This window comes from Silurus meridionalis, chromosome 6, assembly GCF_014805685.1.
Source record: "Silurus meridionalis isolate SWU-2019-XX chromosome 6, ASM1480568v1, whole genome shotgun sequence".
NCBI lineage: Eukaryota > Metazoa > Chordata > Actinopteri > Siluriformes > Siluridae > Silurus > Silurus meridionalis.
Genome location: NC_060889.1, coordinates 18,626,874 through 18,644,552, shown reverse-complemented (window position 1 = coordinate 18,644,552; position 17,679 = coordinate 18,626,874). Strand labels below are relative to the sequence as shown.

General features: G+C 36.7%; 1 protein-coding gene across 1 annotated transcript in view; it reads right to left on the bottom strand.

The window, feature by feature from the left end:
* pcxb (pyruvate carboxylase b) overlaps positions 1 to 17,679 on the bottom strand; it is a 193,881-nt gene that overhangs the window by 24,011 nt on the left and 152,191 nt on the right. The window contains exons 14-17 of the mRNA XM_046850993.1: positions 16,144 to 16,300; positions 14,979 to 15,219; positions 14,639 to 14,888; positions 2,232 to 2,476 (exon numbers count right to left, since the gene is read on the bottom strand). Of these exons, the coding sequence (XP_046706949.1) occupies positions 2,232 to 2,476; positions 14,639 to 14,888; positions 14,979 to 15,219; positions 16,144 to 16,300 (893 nt within the window). The remainder of the gene's footprint in view (positions 1 to 2,231; positions 2,477 to 14,638; positions 14,889 to 14,978; positions 15,220 to 16,143; positions 16,301 to 17,679) is intronic.

Genomic DNA, 17,679 nt, shown 5'->3' with positions numbered 1-17,679 from the left:
TCCTAGGATACTGTTTGTGCCAGATAAATTGCAGCTGTCACTAGGATAAAGTGAGGAAATTGGCATCACTTAGGCTCCTAACAGAAACATAAATGTTTTCCTTATACATTGACACTTATGAAGAACTAACATTTCATGTACTGTAATCGAAAAAATGCACAAAATGCAAGAGTTTGATCAGAATCTATTGTAATGGTTGCTTGATCTGTGAAAAATCTGTAAGCCTGCATGTGATTGTGTGAACACTTCTATTTTGAGTGGACTCGTGTTGTGTGAGTCAGCACTGTCAATATAACAGTACAACAATGAGAATCTGTCTGAAAAACAGACAAAGAAAGCCTGCTGTATTTGTATATTTAAAATATCAGTAGTGTATGTAACGTTTTCATGCAGGAAACTGAACATGTTGAAAAGCCCTCAGCTTGAAAATCAGGATACTCAACACAGAGGATCGATTAGCATACTAATAGATTTTGGTAATAGCGAAACTGAAATGACATTAAATAAAGGGTGTTTGGGCGGTGCTATTGTCTGAATCTAAATATAAGTATTACTCTGGTAACAAGTGAAAAATGTAAATAAAAGCCAGTGGCTCTGTAATGCAGTGATGGAACATTTGATGGCTTGCAGTTCGCTGCAAATCATTATAAAGATCTTCTGATTGGTTACCATTATTAAGGAAGAAAAAAGTCAATCCTAAAAGGAGTGGTTTCTTCCTGACTCCACCATAATCCAACAGATACAGGGGCTCACTAAATGGTTTAAAAAGGATAAAGTTATATAAATCATATGCTGTGACCTTCATGGTCATCAGATCTCAGCTCAAATGAACACCTAGGGGATATTATTATTATTAGGGGAAATATATTTTGCAGGAGAGTATTATAAAGTGCACTCAACCACCTTTATTAAAACTCTAAAGAAACTGAAAGAATATATTTTGGAAAAAAAAATTGTAATCATTGTACAGTTCCAGACGTGAAGAGAATCTGGGCCAAGCTCACTGAAGCTCTTTTGGTTTTCTGGAAAATGCAAAGCTGTTTCACATCTGGAACCACATGCACTGGATAGAATAAAGCACAGGTTTTGCTTTTGTCTGTGATTGTTACATCGAATGTGAATTTAGCAATCACATGGACAGTCTTATTATGACATTTTGTTTGCTTTGCACTGCGCACCTACTTATATATCAAAGTCATATGACGGTAATGATGAGGTTAGCCTGAAACAAAAACATTTAACCAACTAGCCACCGTATCAATCATATAATTAGTGTTCCCATATTTATCTAAACGGGAAGACCCAAACATGAAGTAAGTTTTTAACACGGTTCACGAGAAGCTCTAAAATGCTAATGATCTCATCAACTTCCTCTAAAACCAGGCATTTTAGAGGACTGGATAAAGAGAGATGCAGCAAGACTGCGAAAGAGAGGGCGTGTGATTCGAATGACAATAAGATGCAGATGCATGTATCAAAAACTCGCAAGGAGAGCCTGCGTAAATGATTACATTGAATAGGAAGCTGTCAGTGGTGGAGCGGAATGTAAGCATACCAAATCTGCTTCAGTGGATCAGCCTTAGGGAAGGTTGAGCATGTCAGGAAGGAACTAAATGCTTTGGGGCTGAGGTATAAACTGATATGCTGATTAACCTCCCTCCAACCTCTCTCTCTCTCTCTCTCTCTCTCTCTCTCTCTCTCTCTCTTACACACACACACACACACACACACACACACACACACACACACACACACACACACACACACACACACACACACACACACACACACACACAAAATCTACAAGGACTAATCAAGGATCTTAGCTAACTAGAATTAAGCAGATTTATAGTGCAAATTAGCCAACTAGGATTCCCCTGGCTATGTGTAATGAATGTGCATTCTATAATGAATAGTATTTTTATTTATGTAATAAATGTTCATACAAACAAAATTAACAGAATGGCACTAGGTCGATCATGTGCTTCTAATATGCGTCTATTTGATTTGGAAGTAAATTACATTTGCTTTTTTAGATTTAGGAAGCTCCACAGAAAAAGTCAGACAGCTAAATCAATTTCACATAATAGAAAATTCCAGCGCTTTCCCCAAGAGAACAGTTTTCAACCAAATTACAGAACTGAGACAGTCAATAACAGAGTGCGAGACAGAGCTAGAAAGACACAGCGAGAGAGAGAAAGAGAATAGAAGATGGACAGGAACTGTTTTACCTTGATAAGGTCACCCAGCAGTTTGTTTGCCTCAGCATATGCTTTCTTCACTTCTTTAAACTTGTTGCCCAGACCCATGCTATGGGCCTGGAAGTGCAAGTTAGTGTACTGGCCTCCCGGGATCTCGTTCTCATAGACATCAGCATTTCCAGACTTCATAGTGGCAGTACAGTCAAAAGGAGCATACAGGCCACGTGCGACCTCCCAGTACTCACTGTAGTCAAACACATTCTCCAGAGAGATCCCTAACAAAGCAGAGAATATAAAGAGATAGTGAATTATACATATATGTAAATACATACACTATATGGACAAACGTTTGTGGACATTAGACCATAACACTCATTTGTGATTTCTGAACATCCCATTTCACATTTAGTCCCAATTTACTGTCATAATTCACTCTACTCTTCTAAGAAGAGACGCAAAATTTTGGAGTGTGCTTGTGGACATTCTTGCTCATTCAGTCACAATGGTGTTAGTGAAGTCAGGTACTAATGTAGGGTGAGAAGGTGTGGGGTGCAGTCAGCATTCCAATTCATAACAAAGGTGTTCAGTAAAGTTGATGTAAAAACTCAATAGCAGGCCAGTGAAGATCTTCCACTCCAACCCATGTAGAGCATATCATCATGGAGTTCGCTTTCTGCACAAGGGCATTGAAATGCTGGAACAGGCTTGGGTTTCCTAATTCGAGTCAAGGGAAAATTTTATGCTTCTATAAACATTCTATACAATTGTATATCTCCAACAGTTAAAAAAAAAAAAAAAAAAATATGGCAGAAAAAACTTAGTTGTCCCAATACTTTATTCTATATACTGTAGTATATATAGTCATAGCTATAAATACACATCCTATGGTAATTTTTTTTCTTTTGAAATGAATAATGGGGTACACACATAGGGGTACACACGGGATCACCTATATAGTAGGATTACTTGCTGACATGGCTTATATTCAATATTTGCATACATTGGGTAACAGATTAGAGGTATGAAACAAAAAAGCAGAAATTAACCAATGGCCTTTACAATGGAGGATTGTATATCAGAAAACAGACAGAAAGACTGAGACAGTTTGTTAATTAAATTATAGGGAATTGAGCACTTAACCATAGTAAAGACACACAGTGGAAATTTCCATTAACACGTTAACAAAACGGTTAGAGTAACAAATGTCTGTTTAATGGCCATGTGACCGACAGTGAATTGCTATTAACACAAAATTACATAGAACGCATGAATGCAGAAGCCATGTTGTGACTGATGGTAGCTGGTTTTTCTGTCCTTCTCTTGAGACATTTGAGCCCGATAGTGATCCAGAGCCCATTGTGCTCAGATCTCTCTCCAAACACGCCATCAATCAATAACACACCCACGCTAATGTCAGAGAACGGCAATCAATGCTGATTTAATTAAGCCCCTTGCTAACAGCCCATACAGTTAGGAACACCTTTCACCTTTCTCTCTCTCAGCCTCTGTCTCTATCCTTCTCTCTCTTTTACACACACACAGCACACAGCCTTAAACATCCCCTTAAACATCTCCTCACAGTGACTGCAGCAAATTAGATAGTATTATTCTACCGTGATATAGTTTGTGACATGGGCAATTATTACAAAATAAAGTCGCTACTAAGTTATATTCCGGTTAATTTTTGTTTGTGAGTAAGTGAGTGAGTGAGTGAGTGAGTGAGTGAGTGAGTGAATGCTCAACAAAGGACACACAAAAGCATATATTCCAAATGACTTGAAAGATGTGTGAATGACAACATCAACCTCAGGAAATATACACAAACAGACCATTAAAACTGCACACACACACCCACACACACACCCAAAAGGTCAAATGTATTTTTATACATTTCTTCCAGAAGAAGAATTGTCAAGCTGGGCTACAATTTAGCTCCAGGGTAAAAAAAAAATGACCTATGCACTCTGTATATTCGCTCAGTCCCTTTCAGCAGAAACATATGAATAACAGAGAGACAACGTTACAGATAAAATGGTAGATAAATCTTTCCCTGGGGATTTATAAAGCAAGTTGCAACCCTGTACTTAGTGGGAGCAAACAGAATGTAGAAATGGAGTGAGAATCATGACAACGGTGGTCAGATAGACAGAAGGAGGAAGAGAAAGTGCTAGTTAATGAAAGAGTGATGCAGAGTATAGCAGTAGAGAGAGAGAGAGAGAGAGAGAGAGAGAGAGAGAGAGAGAGAAATTGGATTGACAGAGAAAAACAATGGAGTTAGAAATGACAGAATGCGGTGCAATGTAAAGAGGCAAGGGAGAGTGAGCGCGAAGAAAATTGAAGACAAAGAGATTCTAAAATGAGGTGAAGGCACAGGAGGTGTCACACTGAAAATGAAAAAAAAAAAAAGAAATGAAAGAGAATGACAAAAATATGGCAAAAAAACCCGGAAGAAAAAAATTAAAATGGCAAAATGGAGAACCAGTAGTGACATAGTTACAATTTTTAGCCCTTCAACGATCCTACACATATAAAACATTCGTATTAACAATTTCTCTAAATGTTGAACTTCATATCTTTACCACACATCCATCCAGTGTGTTTTATAAAATGTGCAAACAGCTGAAGGCATAGCAATACAAACTACAGACTCTGTAAAAACTCATAACCTGCAAGACTAGAGGCTAGAATGGTCTACAGAGGGAGAACAAAGACAATGTTAAACTGAACTATTAAAAACCATTAATAAATTAGTACAGGACATGTACATATGCAATAACAGGTTATTACAAAGAGCTCACAGAAAAGCAACTTTAAAAGAACTGATTAAGTTTTATTATTAATTCTATGATACTGTATATAAATACATAATGATCATTTTATTAAAAGTATGTATTTATAGGACTACAGGACACTTTACTAATGAAATCCCTTATGACTGACATAAAGTTATATAAACATTTCTAATAGTCTGCTGCCATGAAGACTATTGAAGATTAAATTGACAGCATAGTGTTGTTTCTCTCTCTCTCTCTCTCTCTCTCACTCTCTCTCTCTCTCTCTCACACACACACACACACACACTCTCTCTCTCTCTCTCTCTCTCAGATATCTCACTATTATTTTATTGTAAGATTGCTTAATATGGGTAATAGAAAAAATTAATAAAGCTTGTGAACAATAAAGTGTTTGGTAGTGATACTCATAACAGCATTAAATGCAGACTATTTTTTCAATATCTAGATTTAGTGCCTCTAATGAATGCTTTGGACAATGTAATTAAAGTGTAATAACATGGTTATAACATATATATTCACATTTTATATATACTATATTGACAAAACGCATTCCACATTCAGTCACCATTTGTGGAGATTTGTGCTCATTCAGCCACAAGGGTGTAAGTAAAGTCAGGTACTGATGTAGGGTAGGGAGGCTTAGGGTGCAGTCAGCATTTCAATTCAACCCAAAGGTATTTTCTAAGGTTGAAATAAGAGCGCTATAACAGGCCAATTAAGATCCATGCCATTCCAACCCATTTAATGCATATCATCATGGAGTTCACTTCGTGCACAAGGGTATTGTCATGCTGGAACATGTTTGGGTCTAGTATTTTAATGAGGGGAAAATCAAATGCTACCACATCAATGGCATCCAATACAATTGTGCACCTTCACACATTTGGTAACAGTTTAGGAATGAACCACATAAAACTGGAAAATCCAGGTATCCTAATATTGTTGTCCATTTAGTGTATCTATATTCCCACTATCACATACAATGGGTTATTATAATTAAAGCATAAATTCAAGGTGTCACGTTACAAAAGTGTATAATGTTCATGGTAGGTAAAGCGGAACTCTTCTTTATATAAGAGAACATTCATTATCTGCAGACAGCTTAGTTTCAGGTAAATGAAACTAAATAAGTTATCCAGGTCGAGTTTCACAGCATGATAACTGAATGTACATTTCCACAGTAGCTGTAGATCTCGCTTGGATGTAAAGCAAGATAAAACGTGCAGGCTACAGAATTACATTCCTTTGCAGGATGAATGCATCTCCCTGTGTTCATCATATCCATGGCATTACTACTGAATCATGAGGAACCAAATAGAATCAGGCTCTAAACAATGTACATAGGATAAATATGGAGTAATCATAGAAAGTAATGGCAATAAACTCTGTGGAGGATCCCCATTCTAGGCTTCTTTGATCACAGGAGTGAAATAAACAGTAATGAAAGCAACAGGAGACTCATTAACAACATGCAGCCCATCTATTGAACTTTTGCTTGTGTGTCTGCTTGTGCTGAGAGCTCCTAGACAACTCAATTAACTAATGATCTTACATGTTATTAAGAGAGCAAGTGAGATAAGCTGAGATGGAGAGAGAGAGAGAGAGAGAGAGAGAGAGAGAGAGAGAGAGAGAGAGAGAGTGAAGGTCAGGGACTGAGGAATTAATAAACGTTCAGGGTAAGTAGTTCCCTTAACAAAGTTACTTATAATTGAAACCATCCAATCATAAATGCATGCATATTTATCCTCCCACAAACACACACACACACACACACACACACACACACACACACACACACACACACTACTTTCACTGGTTATGCATCAATTTTATACACTGGTGGCTCAACTACTTGTTAATCTAATTAATTATGCATCATCATTTTTTTGCATTCTATCCTCTTGCTGTCATTCTCTCTCTCTCTCTCTCTCTCTCTCTCTCTCTCTCTCTCTCTCTTTTCTGCCAAGGTTAATAGGCTGTAGTTGTTTAAGATATATTGTATTTCAGAATGCTGAATTAGAAAGTGGAGGCTGTGAATGAAAGTAAAGCACCATTTATTCCATCTGATTCCCTCTGATTCTCTCTACCCCCATCATCGCACTGGACTGAAGAAGTGTGTGTGAGAGAGAGAGAGAGAGAGAGAGAGAGAGAGAGAGAAAGATGGGGGTGGGGAGGCAGACTCAAGCAGGCATAGGTGTTCAAACTGATGCACTGGAGGGAAGGAAGGTCAAAGGCTTAGTGCAATAAAAAAGCCATAGCAGACATGAGAAGAGAAAGAAATGCAACATAATGTATGTATGTACACACAAGACAATATAAAGAGTCTTTTTTTTCTGCTTGTTTTCTTTTTATGTGTGATCCTGATAAATAAAATAAGAGACAGCCCCCTACATTTACATGTTTTGTAAGTCATAAATGCATATAATGTATGTATTATCAATGTATTTAATTTATTGTATCTACTACAATAAATATATACACAAAATATCAAAAGATAAATATATTAACTATTTAAAAATATTGACAAACCTTACTGTTGTATAAATAATGTATATACAATATATTGCCAAAAGTATTGGGGCACCTGACCTTTACTGCCACATGTTCTTCTTCTTCAAACTGTTACTGCAAAGCTGGAGGCACACATCTGTATTGGACGTCTTTGGATGCAGTATAATTAAATTGTGCGTTAACGTGAACTTGGAAACCCAAACCTGTTCCAGCATGGCAATGCCCCTGTGCACAAAGCCAGCTACATGAAGATCTACTTTACATGGTTTGGAGAGAAATATCTTGAGTGGCCTGCTTTAGAACTATGATCTCAAACCTAATGAACACCTTTAAGATGAATGTGAACACTGACTGCACCCCAGGCCTCCTCATCCTACCTACATCGGTACCTGACTCTACTAACATCCTTGTAGCTGAACACAAATGTCCAGAAGCACACTCCAAAATGTTGTGCAACATCTTTTAGGAAAGTGAAGGTTATTATAAGAGCAAATTGTGAATAATTGTGGAATGTGATGCTCAAAAAAGTGCATACCATACTCTTATGACCAGGTGTACACAAACTTTTGCCACTATAGTGTATATTGCATAACACTGTTTTCCTCTCTCTCTCTCTCTCTCTCTCTCTCTCTCTCTCTCTCTCTCTCTGTTATTTTACTTTGGATTTGTGTTAAATATGGTGCTCACTGATGCTGAGTTCAAGTAAAATACCATTTCATCCATTCTTTTATACTATTTAATCCTACACAGGGTAATGGGTGAGCCTGCAGCCTATCCCAGAGAGCTCAGGGCACCCTGGTGGTGGGGGCCAATTCAGGGCACAATCGCACTCTACAGATGTCTTTGGACTTAGGAGGAAACCGGAGTACCGACAAACTCTGTGCACATTGTGCAAAGGCAGGATTTGAAACCTCAATCCCCAAAGCCACCTGGACCCACAATACAATAAAGAAATACAAAACAGTAGAGAATCTGCTGTATCTGCTAAATACTAACCATAATGTCTACATTAAAGTAATATTCCAGGTAACATATCTCTTGTGTAGGTGTGATTCCTTTGTACTAGAAGTCCTATATTTATTCCCTACACAGAAAAAAGGACTTTTAAAACAATTAAATCAAAATTTTATCAGCAATAGTTTAATAATTATGTTCTATAAACAAAGGCCTATGGTAAGTCAATAAAGCTAATTTTGCTTTGCTCAAAACTGAGCAGGCTGACACTGAACTACTGTGAGCTACTCATTTTCTCTCAGCTGAAGTAGCTCCATCTGAGAAAGGATGAATTGTACAGATTGAGAGGTTAATTTAGGGCTTAATTCTATGACTGCAAAATTCATGAACAATTCTTTTTACGAGAATACATTTTGCATAAATGTTTATTCATTGCTCTAACAACTGCCATTAGATTTCCATAATGAGTGAGTTTTGAATTGATGGAGCTTCTGTTTTTTTTTTTCCCAAATATAAACACAAAGAAATTCTTTCCAGTGGTAATTACACATGCACTACACTGCAGGCACCGAGACAAGGTTGAAAAAAGCTGGACTATCACTTTATTGGCAAAAAGAAATCTATTATTATGCAAAAGTGTTATGAAATAAATCCAGAACACAGTCGATAGTGTGTCTATCTGGAATTTTTTGATTGCCAGTTCATTATGTTTATAGAGATCTTCAGCTCAGCTGTTTTCCTGATTATTGTCAGCCTGCAGCCCTATATAGCTTTAATAATAACAATACTACAACAAATACTACAACTACTGCTACTGCTACTACTACTAATAATAATAAGATGATAATGATGATGATAATCTGATAATGAAGAATATGAGAGAAATTTTGTTTAATAGTGTAGACCAAAGTGTTCTGAGTGGCTTCTAAATATCCTGAATACAGTCTTCTTTGAGAAATCCTTATTCACTGCCCATCTGTATGACCTCTGGATATATAGCAGTGCAACTGGCTGTGCGTGATAGAGAAAAAGTGAAAGAAATAAGCAGAGAATGCGGTGTTAGTCGTGTCCGTGCTTTTCTAAGAAATGCTTTAATGTGGTTTGTGATTAGAGACAAGAGTTAGTGACCCCTGAGATTGAGACAGTTACTACATAAGATACTGGAGTAAGCTCTAGAGATTTCATACAGTGTTATTTATTTTCTTTTGTAACAAATGACTTTTTTCATATAGATCCTATTGTCCAAAGAAATAGTTTCAGTAACAGATAAAATACAATATCTCCTATCGATAAGTAAGTAGCTGTAGAATTTAGTTTTTAGTGTTTGTACTCTTTATAAATGATGAATGATGATTTGACATACAGCACTCCAGTTTAGACCTTTAGAACTCTTATTACATGCTATAGAGGTCAGCTGCTGATCTGGGTGTGGGGTATGAGTGAGCATTGTCAATATAAATGAGTGCAAGCATGAATTGAACACACACAAACATGTGTATGTACCAATGCTTTTCTAACACCCTTTCCAATGGAAAACCACAACTTGATCCCATTATTTAAAAATCCCAAAATGGTAGAAATGAAAGATGACAATAAACCTGTGTTGTTAGCTACAACTACTTCTGTATGAATAGCATGTGTTTTGTTAGGAATTGGTATCATGAACATGTTTTTCCCCCAATTTCCTCTGTAGATAACGTCTCACCCCACACTGCTCATAACACAAAATCTGCATATTCATGCACATAGCATAGTAGGACCCCTGCATCTGTGGGAGGTAGGTTCCATGCCCCCTAGGGCAAACCTGAAACCATGGATAGTAGTAAACCCTATATACTGTTTATACCTGTGTATACCTTTATCAAAGCAGGGTTTCATAATACCATGAGAGTCAAACTGATAACCAAGACAGGTATAAATTAACTAATGGCTAATTAGCATATACTGCATTCATACGTTGGAAAAAGGGATAATTATTGTCTCGCATGGGGTCGCATGAGATTTCATCAGAGTAAATTATGAATGATGAGTACATTTCTGGAATTTTATATATATTTTTATATATATAAACAGTAGTTAGCTGCAGTCAAGTTAAACCACGGTCACTGAAACAGTATATATATATATATATATATATATATATATATATATATATATATATATATATATATATATATATATATATATATATAGTAGTTTTTTTTTAAATTTATTTATTATATAAATTATATAAATATGAGCATTGTAGAAATTTTTGTTGATGTTTATTAGCTTTAAATTGTTAACCTATTAACCAGCCTTTTATCGTCACTTCTACTTTACAGTTATGTCTTTTATTTTTATTTACATTCTTATTTTAATTGCCAGTTCCCATTGTTGTAACTTTCTCCTCTTACCTATGACAGTGAATCCAGTGAAGAAGGATAAAAGCTCTCTCTCTCTCTCTCTCTCTCTCTCTCACACACACACACACACACACACACACACACACATCCATGAAGCTAACCACAGCATCCTGTCAAAGTGCCACCCACAATGCATCATCAAGCTTAGAGGAATGACAAAGCCAGCTTTACACCATGTCTCCTTTAGAATGATCTACTCTAACTGTGTTTAATGTGTGCACACTACAGCCTTATTAGCTCAGTGAAGGATGCTTTTTATGTTTGACTTCAAAATAAATCAACCTAAAGCAGAGAAATCGTTTGGTCATTGTTGAAAATAAGATAAACTAAGAAGAAAAGGACCTACAAAGCTGTTATCCTTAAATGGCACACTTCTGAATTGTGCCGGTCTGTTGGTTGTGTGCAGGGCCCAAGTAGAACAGCTGTCTAGCTGTGAAATGGAGATAACATTTGACACTGACAGGCAACACCGTTTGCAACAAAACCTAATTTTGTTCTTTAAAAAAGTATTACACACAGTATGTACCAGTTGTAAAGTGTTTTCACACAGTTTTTAAAAAACTGACATTTTACCATCACTTTATCTCACAGCTAGATTTGTAAAGGCCACAAGGTCTACACTGATCTGACAAAATCATTGCTACACCATTTAGTTAGTCTGAAGTGAACTGGTAAAATGATGAAAGAACAGAGAGCATTCAATAATCAAAGATATGCAGAGGAGATCAACATTGGTTCAATGTGACCAAGCTAACAAGCTTATGTCAAAACTGTCAACATCATGAAAACAACAAGGTAAAAAAAAAAAGCTGGCAAGTTTTGTAATTAAATTCTGATGGGCTTCAGAATTTTAAAAATTCACCTTGCATTATGAGCTTCTGAATAAAAATATGGTGTGTATGTGTTTGGTAAGAAGCTGCCTTCATGTACAAAGGTCATGGGAAGCTTCAAGGGTCTGGGCAAATGCAGTGGAAGATTTTAAAGATCTTCTCTTGCTGCACAGGATGATGGTGTAAGAGAGATGGAGGGAGATAAAGGAAGAGAGCAGGCCAAATGATACAGGCTGAAAGATCAATGTGTGCCATTTGTTCAAGATCCAATTAATGAAGTGGTGGAAAATAATTACAAAGTAATCGTTAGGCAGCATTGATTTTTGTAACAGTAATACACAATTTGGTAGCACTAGTGTAACTAAGAAATAGGTTCTGAAGGCCATGTTGTTCAAACTATAAACCGCTGCACTCATGCAGCACACCACAGGACAGCGTTACATACTCTGAGGAAAACCACTATACTATATACCCTCTTCTACATACACCATCGTAAAAATGCCCAAGATGACCTAGTGTCACAGTGATGGAGTAAGAGTATTCCATCCCAAGTGCCAAGTGTTGCTCCCTTGGCTCTTAGATTCTAACTTGCAATCTCTAAATAATAGGGCAAACATGTTTCTGCTGTGTCAGATCTACCTTTCTTTATCTTGTCTTGCAGCAGACCTGCAGTACTTTATTGATCGTTACCTCAGTGCTCATATTAGAGTTGTTTGGCTAGAAGCTTTTAAATACATGATTTTGATTGGTTAAATTTTTTTACAGCCAGGCAAATGTTGCCAATCAAACAACATGTAATGGTATGTGATTTTTGTGCATTGTGTTTCACATATAAACCTAATTTGCTCTTATAAATCCCTTCACTCTTGTGGAAAGATGTTCCACTAGATTTTGGAGTGTGCTTATGGATATTTGTGTTCATCAGCCACAATGAAAGGAAAGTACTGATGTAGGTGAGGAGGCCTGGGGTGCAGTCAGCATTCCAATTTATCCCAAAGGGATGAGATCAGAGCTCTATAGCACTCAAGATCTTCCACTCCAAAGCATGTTAACCATATCTTCAAGGAGCTCACTCTGTGCACAGGGGCATTGCCATGTTGAAACAGGTTTGGGTTCCCAAGTTCAAGTGAATGCAAAATGTTATTATATCGCATCTAAAGACGTCCAATTTTGAAAAAGAATTTTGAAACAATTGAAACAACAATTGAAACAACAATTTTGAAAAAGAATATAGCAGGAAAGGTCAGGTGATCCAATACTTTTGGAAATATAGTGTATAAACACACACTCCATTTTATTTTGCTGTTAAGATATTGCAGGCTCTGTTCAGTCGTTTTGCTTTTTGTCCCAAACACAGTCTCTGGCTCCTGTGGGAATTCCATGCATTTTTGTTTTATTCTCCTGAGGGAATTTTCTGTCCATTTGAACAGCAGTTGTATTGTGTTTTTTCCCTGTGGTTTTGTTCAAATGTTCAGCTTTCTAAAGTTTCCATTAACCTACGTCTACTGTGGCTTCTTTGTGAGAGCTCTTCAGTCATCTCCTGTTCAACCTCGACCATGTCTCTGCTCAATGCCTGAAATAGGCTGATTGCTTCTTCTGTCCACTCTTAACATCATCATCTGCTTTATATTGCAGTCACTTACTGAAGAGCAGAGAGGCTGTTCTGGGTGATGACGTGGCTCAGCTTGTGTTCTCTCAGCTCTACAGCAGGGAGACCATGTCTTATCTCTGCTGGAGCTGTGTGAAGATTCTCACACCCAATAAAATGTGTGTATGGGTAGGGTCAGTCTTTATGCATTGACAGTATTAAGAGGACTCCTACCCTTTTTTTCCCTCTGGTGCTTGAATACACATTACATTTAGAGGATTTTTATTGTATCCTTCTTTCAGACAATAACTTAGGAAATAGAAAAAAGCCTTTTGACATGTTTCAAGTGCCTCTTCTACCCCTGTACCATTATGATAGATTTAAAGCATTAAAATTCTGTCCAAGTCTTTGGCTCTGTTCTCAAAAATGGGCATTTGATGACCCTCACAAATCTTGTTCCACAATATCATAAACAGTAAAATTGGCAGTATTAAATAAATGCCCACTGTGTTAAATTTACTCCTGGAGAGTGTATTGATCGCCGTAGTTTTTGCTTGAAAGCTTTGTCAAACAGCACTGTGCTCAGCCGAAAGAAGATGGTAGTGATGCTTTGACAATTAATCTGACTAACGATTTTTTTCTCCAAAGTGCCTTTCAGTTGTTATAATTTGGAAGCACTTCCTGCTGGTTTTGCAGTGACTCTCTACTGAAAAGGCATCCCATAATCAGAGGACCACTTTTACAACACAAACCACCAACTGCTTTTATGAATCTTTCCCAGTGTATATTTAGTTCATTTAAAATCACAGACCTTTTTGCTTTTCCTCTAATATGAAAGTGAGGAAATATCTGATCAGATGAATCTGATGATCTATATGATAATTACTAATGATCTATATGTTTGGATATAGACTACTTGCTCCCTGTTTAGTTATTCTAAAGGTCTACAATTGACTCACACTGCCTCCTGCTATGTTTCATCTATGTTTTACTTCTCTTTTCAGTTCTTTTCCAGAACATTCCACTGTAGCAATTTATCTATTTGAATTCGAATTTTTGTTTTAAAAACATCTAAAGTGTATGTGCTTTAGTTTTATTTTGATCATCTCAGGATTTTCTTTTTGGATTATGTATATTGTGTATAATGTATTTAATTGCATGTAATGGTTACAGATGATGCAATAGATTGATAATCTGATAATCTGATAATCAATAGATGATCCCTATATACTGTAAGCATGGCATGACACAAACCTAAATGATTGTTTTTGACTCACATTTTGAATGCATTTTAATGCATTTTAATGCAATTCCACATACAATCTCTAATCTAATTTATGGATATTTCACTTACCAGTATCCAGTTTGGTGCCCTTGGCGCAGGCCACAATAGCGCCCATACTGGGCTGAGATGTCATGCCAGCCATGGAGTCCACTGCGACATCTACAACATCGGCACCCGCCTCAGCACATGCCAACATGGCTGCCACACCTGCGCCTGCTGTGTCATGAGTGTGTACGTGGATGGGAACATCTGGGAATCTATCTCTCAGAGCTGTGATCAGCAAATGACTCGCTTCAGGTCTTAACAAACCAGCCATGTCCTAGACAGAGACTCTCAATATCATTACTTTGCCAGTTTCAGGTAATAATATGCATGTGTGCACATCTTTTACATTTCCATATTCACATACCTTTATAGCCAGTATATGAGTCCCTGCCTTGACAAGTTCCTCTGCTAGCTGCAGATAGTATTCCAGAGAGTATTTCTGCCTCATAGGATCAGACACATCTCCTGTGTAAGAGATGGCTGCTTCCACTACCCCTCCAGCAGCGCCAGCAGCCTCCATTCCCATCAGCATGTTAGGCAGGTAGTTTAGAGAGTCAAATACACGAAATATGTCCATACCATTTTCCTTTGCCACTTCACAAAACCTAAACATAGATATAGGGAGGAAAGACGTGTCATGTATAAAAGCTATTACTGAGTTCTCAGATCTAACATATGAAATAATTCACTTGGTTTGGAGTAAGTTAGTAATTTCTTAAAGTAGCCCATGAGGTAGCGTCAGGTGACTGCAAGGCATGAAAATATGTGCTTTGTATATAAAACCTAAGATTTGAGCCTTTTTCTTTCTGCCTTTTCGGAAATCGGTACCAAACCATATTCTGTATAGAACTGGTTCAACCAAATTTATTCCAAACACATCATAGCTATCACTTTTAAAATAATACTGAAAGTGGTGGGACACATGGGGAATTGTCTGACTTCTTTGTCCTCCTACTTTAAATTCTATTACAGAGTCACAAATAATTTCAGTGCATGGTGTGTTTCCCATCTTGGCATCAATTGCAATTTTGTTTCACTGAGGCATGTACTTTTTGTTTGGTTTTGGTCCTGTCCTCACCTTTGTACTAATCTAATCTAATTTGTACTAACCTTTGTTCTATGTTTAGATCCTGATTGGTCTGTTTATTTAATCCTGTGTCTCAGTCTTCTTGTTAAGTGTCATCAACATTACTGTGTGTGTGTGTGTGTGTGTGTGTGTGTGTGTGTGTGTGTGTGTGAGAGAGAGAGAGAGAGAGAGAGAGAGAGAGAGAGAGTGACAGTAATTATGAGCCCTTTCCCTTTTTTCCTCATTTCTTGGTTAGGACTATTGCTTGTTCTCTGCATTATGGATTTGCCCTTTTCATGCTGCCTGCTTGTGATGTAACCTATGCTGTGCATCATGGCTACAAGCCACTGAATTGATGCCATTGCATGCTGCCACAGCATCTACAATACTTTCACACATAAGCTGTCTTTTAAGTAAGTTTGAGTTTGTACAGTTAAATGCTTGCATTTATGCATGTTCGTACTTGAATACGGCGTTGTCGGGGTAGTTGGTGTAACCCACTGCATTAGCTCCTCTCAGCAACATCTGGAAAGGCACGTTGGGTATAAGTTTTCTCAGCTGCTGCAGCCTACGCCATGGACACTCTGACAGGAAGCGCATAGCCACATCAAATGTAGCACCTACGAAGAAGCAAGGAGAGGTACAGAGACAGATGTTAATGGTAAAAACCTAAATTTCACCTTTGGGAATATTTACACACAGCAACTATTAATTAAAAGTAACACTTAGATTAGAGAAGAAAGGTTTTATTGTTAAAGTATAAAGTTATTACGTCCATAATGCAAAAAACAAAAACAATGTTCATGCATGTAAAGAACTGAAATATGTTAAATATTTTTATGATAACCACTACTGTGGTGTACTATGGACTCTTCTTTTTACACTAGTCTTATATTACACTATCAAATACACTCACTGTTTTTTATTTTTTATATTTTCAGCCTGGTTTCTTCCTCATATCATCTTTTTGATACCACTCTCACCTTGGACTTATTCATAAGAGATCCAAGTATAAATATTCACCATTATTTCAGCAAAGCTGCTTTGTCATTGTGTCTATCATAAAAAAAAATATAGTAATACCCCGCTTTACTGCGGTTCAAATCTCACGCCCCCGGTTGGTTTATCGCGGAATTGCATTTGCTACATAACTAGTTTGTTCCGCTGATGTTCCTCAGATAACATGATAACCAAAACTCTCACAGATAACATGATAGACCAAAACATTTATAGGGAATTGCTTTTATGGAGTTTTATGTTAAAATAATGAAATTTATTAATAAAAATATAATCATTCATTTTAAAATGAAGTAAAATATTAATACAGTAGATTACTGTATACATAAATTTGCATTTTTTGGGTGGCGTCCGTTTATCGCTTTTTTATTTTATTTTGGAATGTAACCACCACAATAAACAGGGATTACTATATGCTAAAAGATGAAATATGTTTTTAATCAAACACCTGCACAATCTATCTGTTTAAATCAGATTATCTTCTTTGTTTCTTATCCCCCAAAATGCACTTTTTGTTGTGCTTTTTTTGTCCTCTAGACATTAATTTTATATCAGCTAACTCCATGTATTGAACTGCCTGATTCACTTTTATTAGACATAACTGTACTGTTAGATCATAGAAATAGTCAATGTATGTCAAAATGATACAAAATACATATTGCATACAAAATGTACAGGATTTTATTCTTATTATTATTCTTAAAAGCAGAGATATTCAGTGCTGCTTTGTTTGAGCTCCAACACAGCATCCAAGATGTTCAGCGAGGCACTAGAATCATTACTAGATTACAGTGTGTTCACTTCTGACCAATAAAAAATTTGCATGATTAGTTAATAGCAAGTGAGAAGCCTTTAGACTTCTGACTATAATTACCAAACCCTTATTGTTCATCCACAGTGTTACACTTTCAAATTCTAATTAAACTAATTGGTATTAAAAAAACAGCAACATTAAATACAACAATATTTTATAATGGTAAAA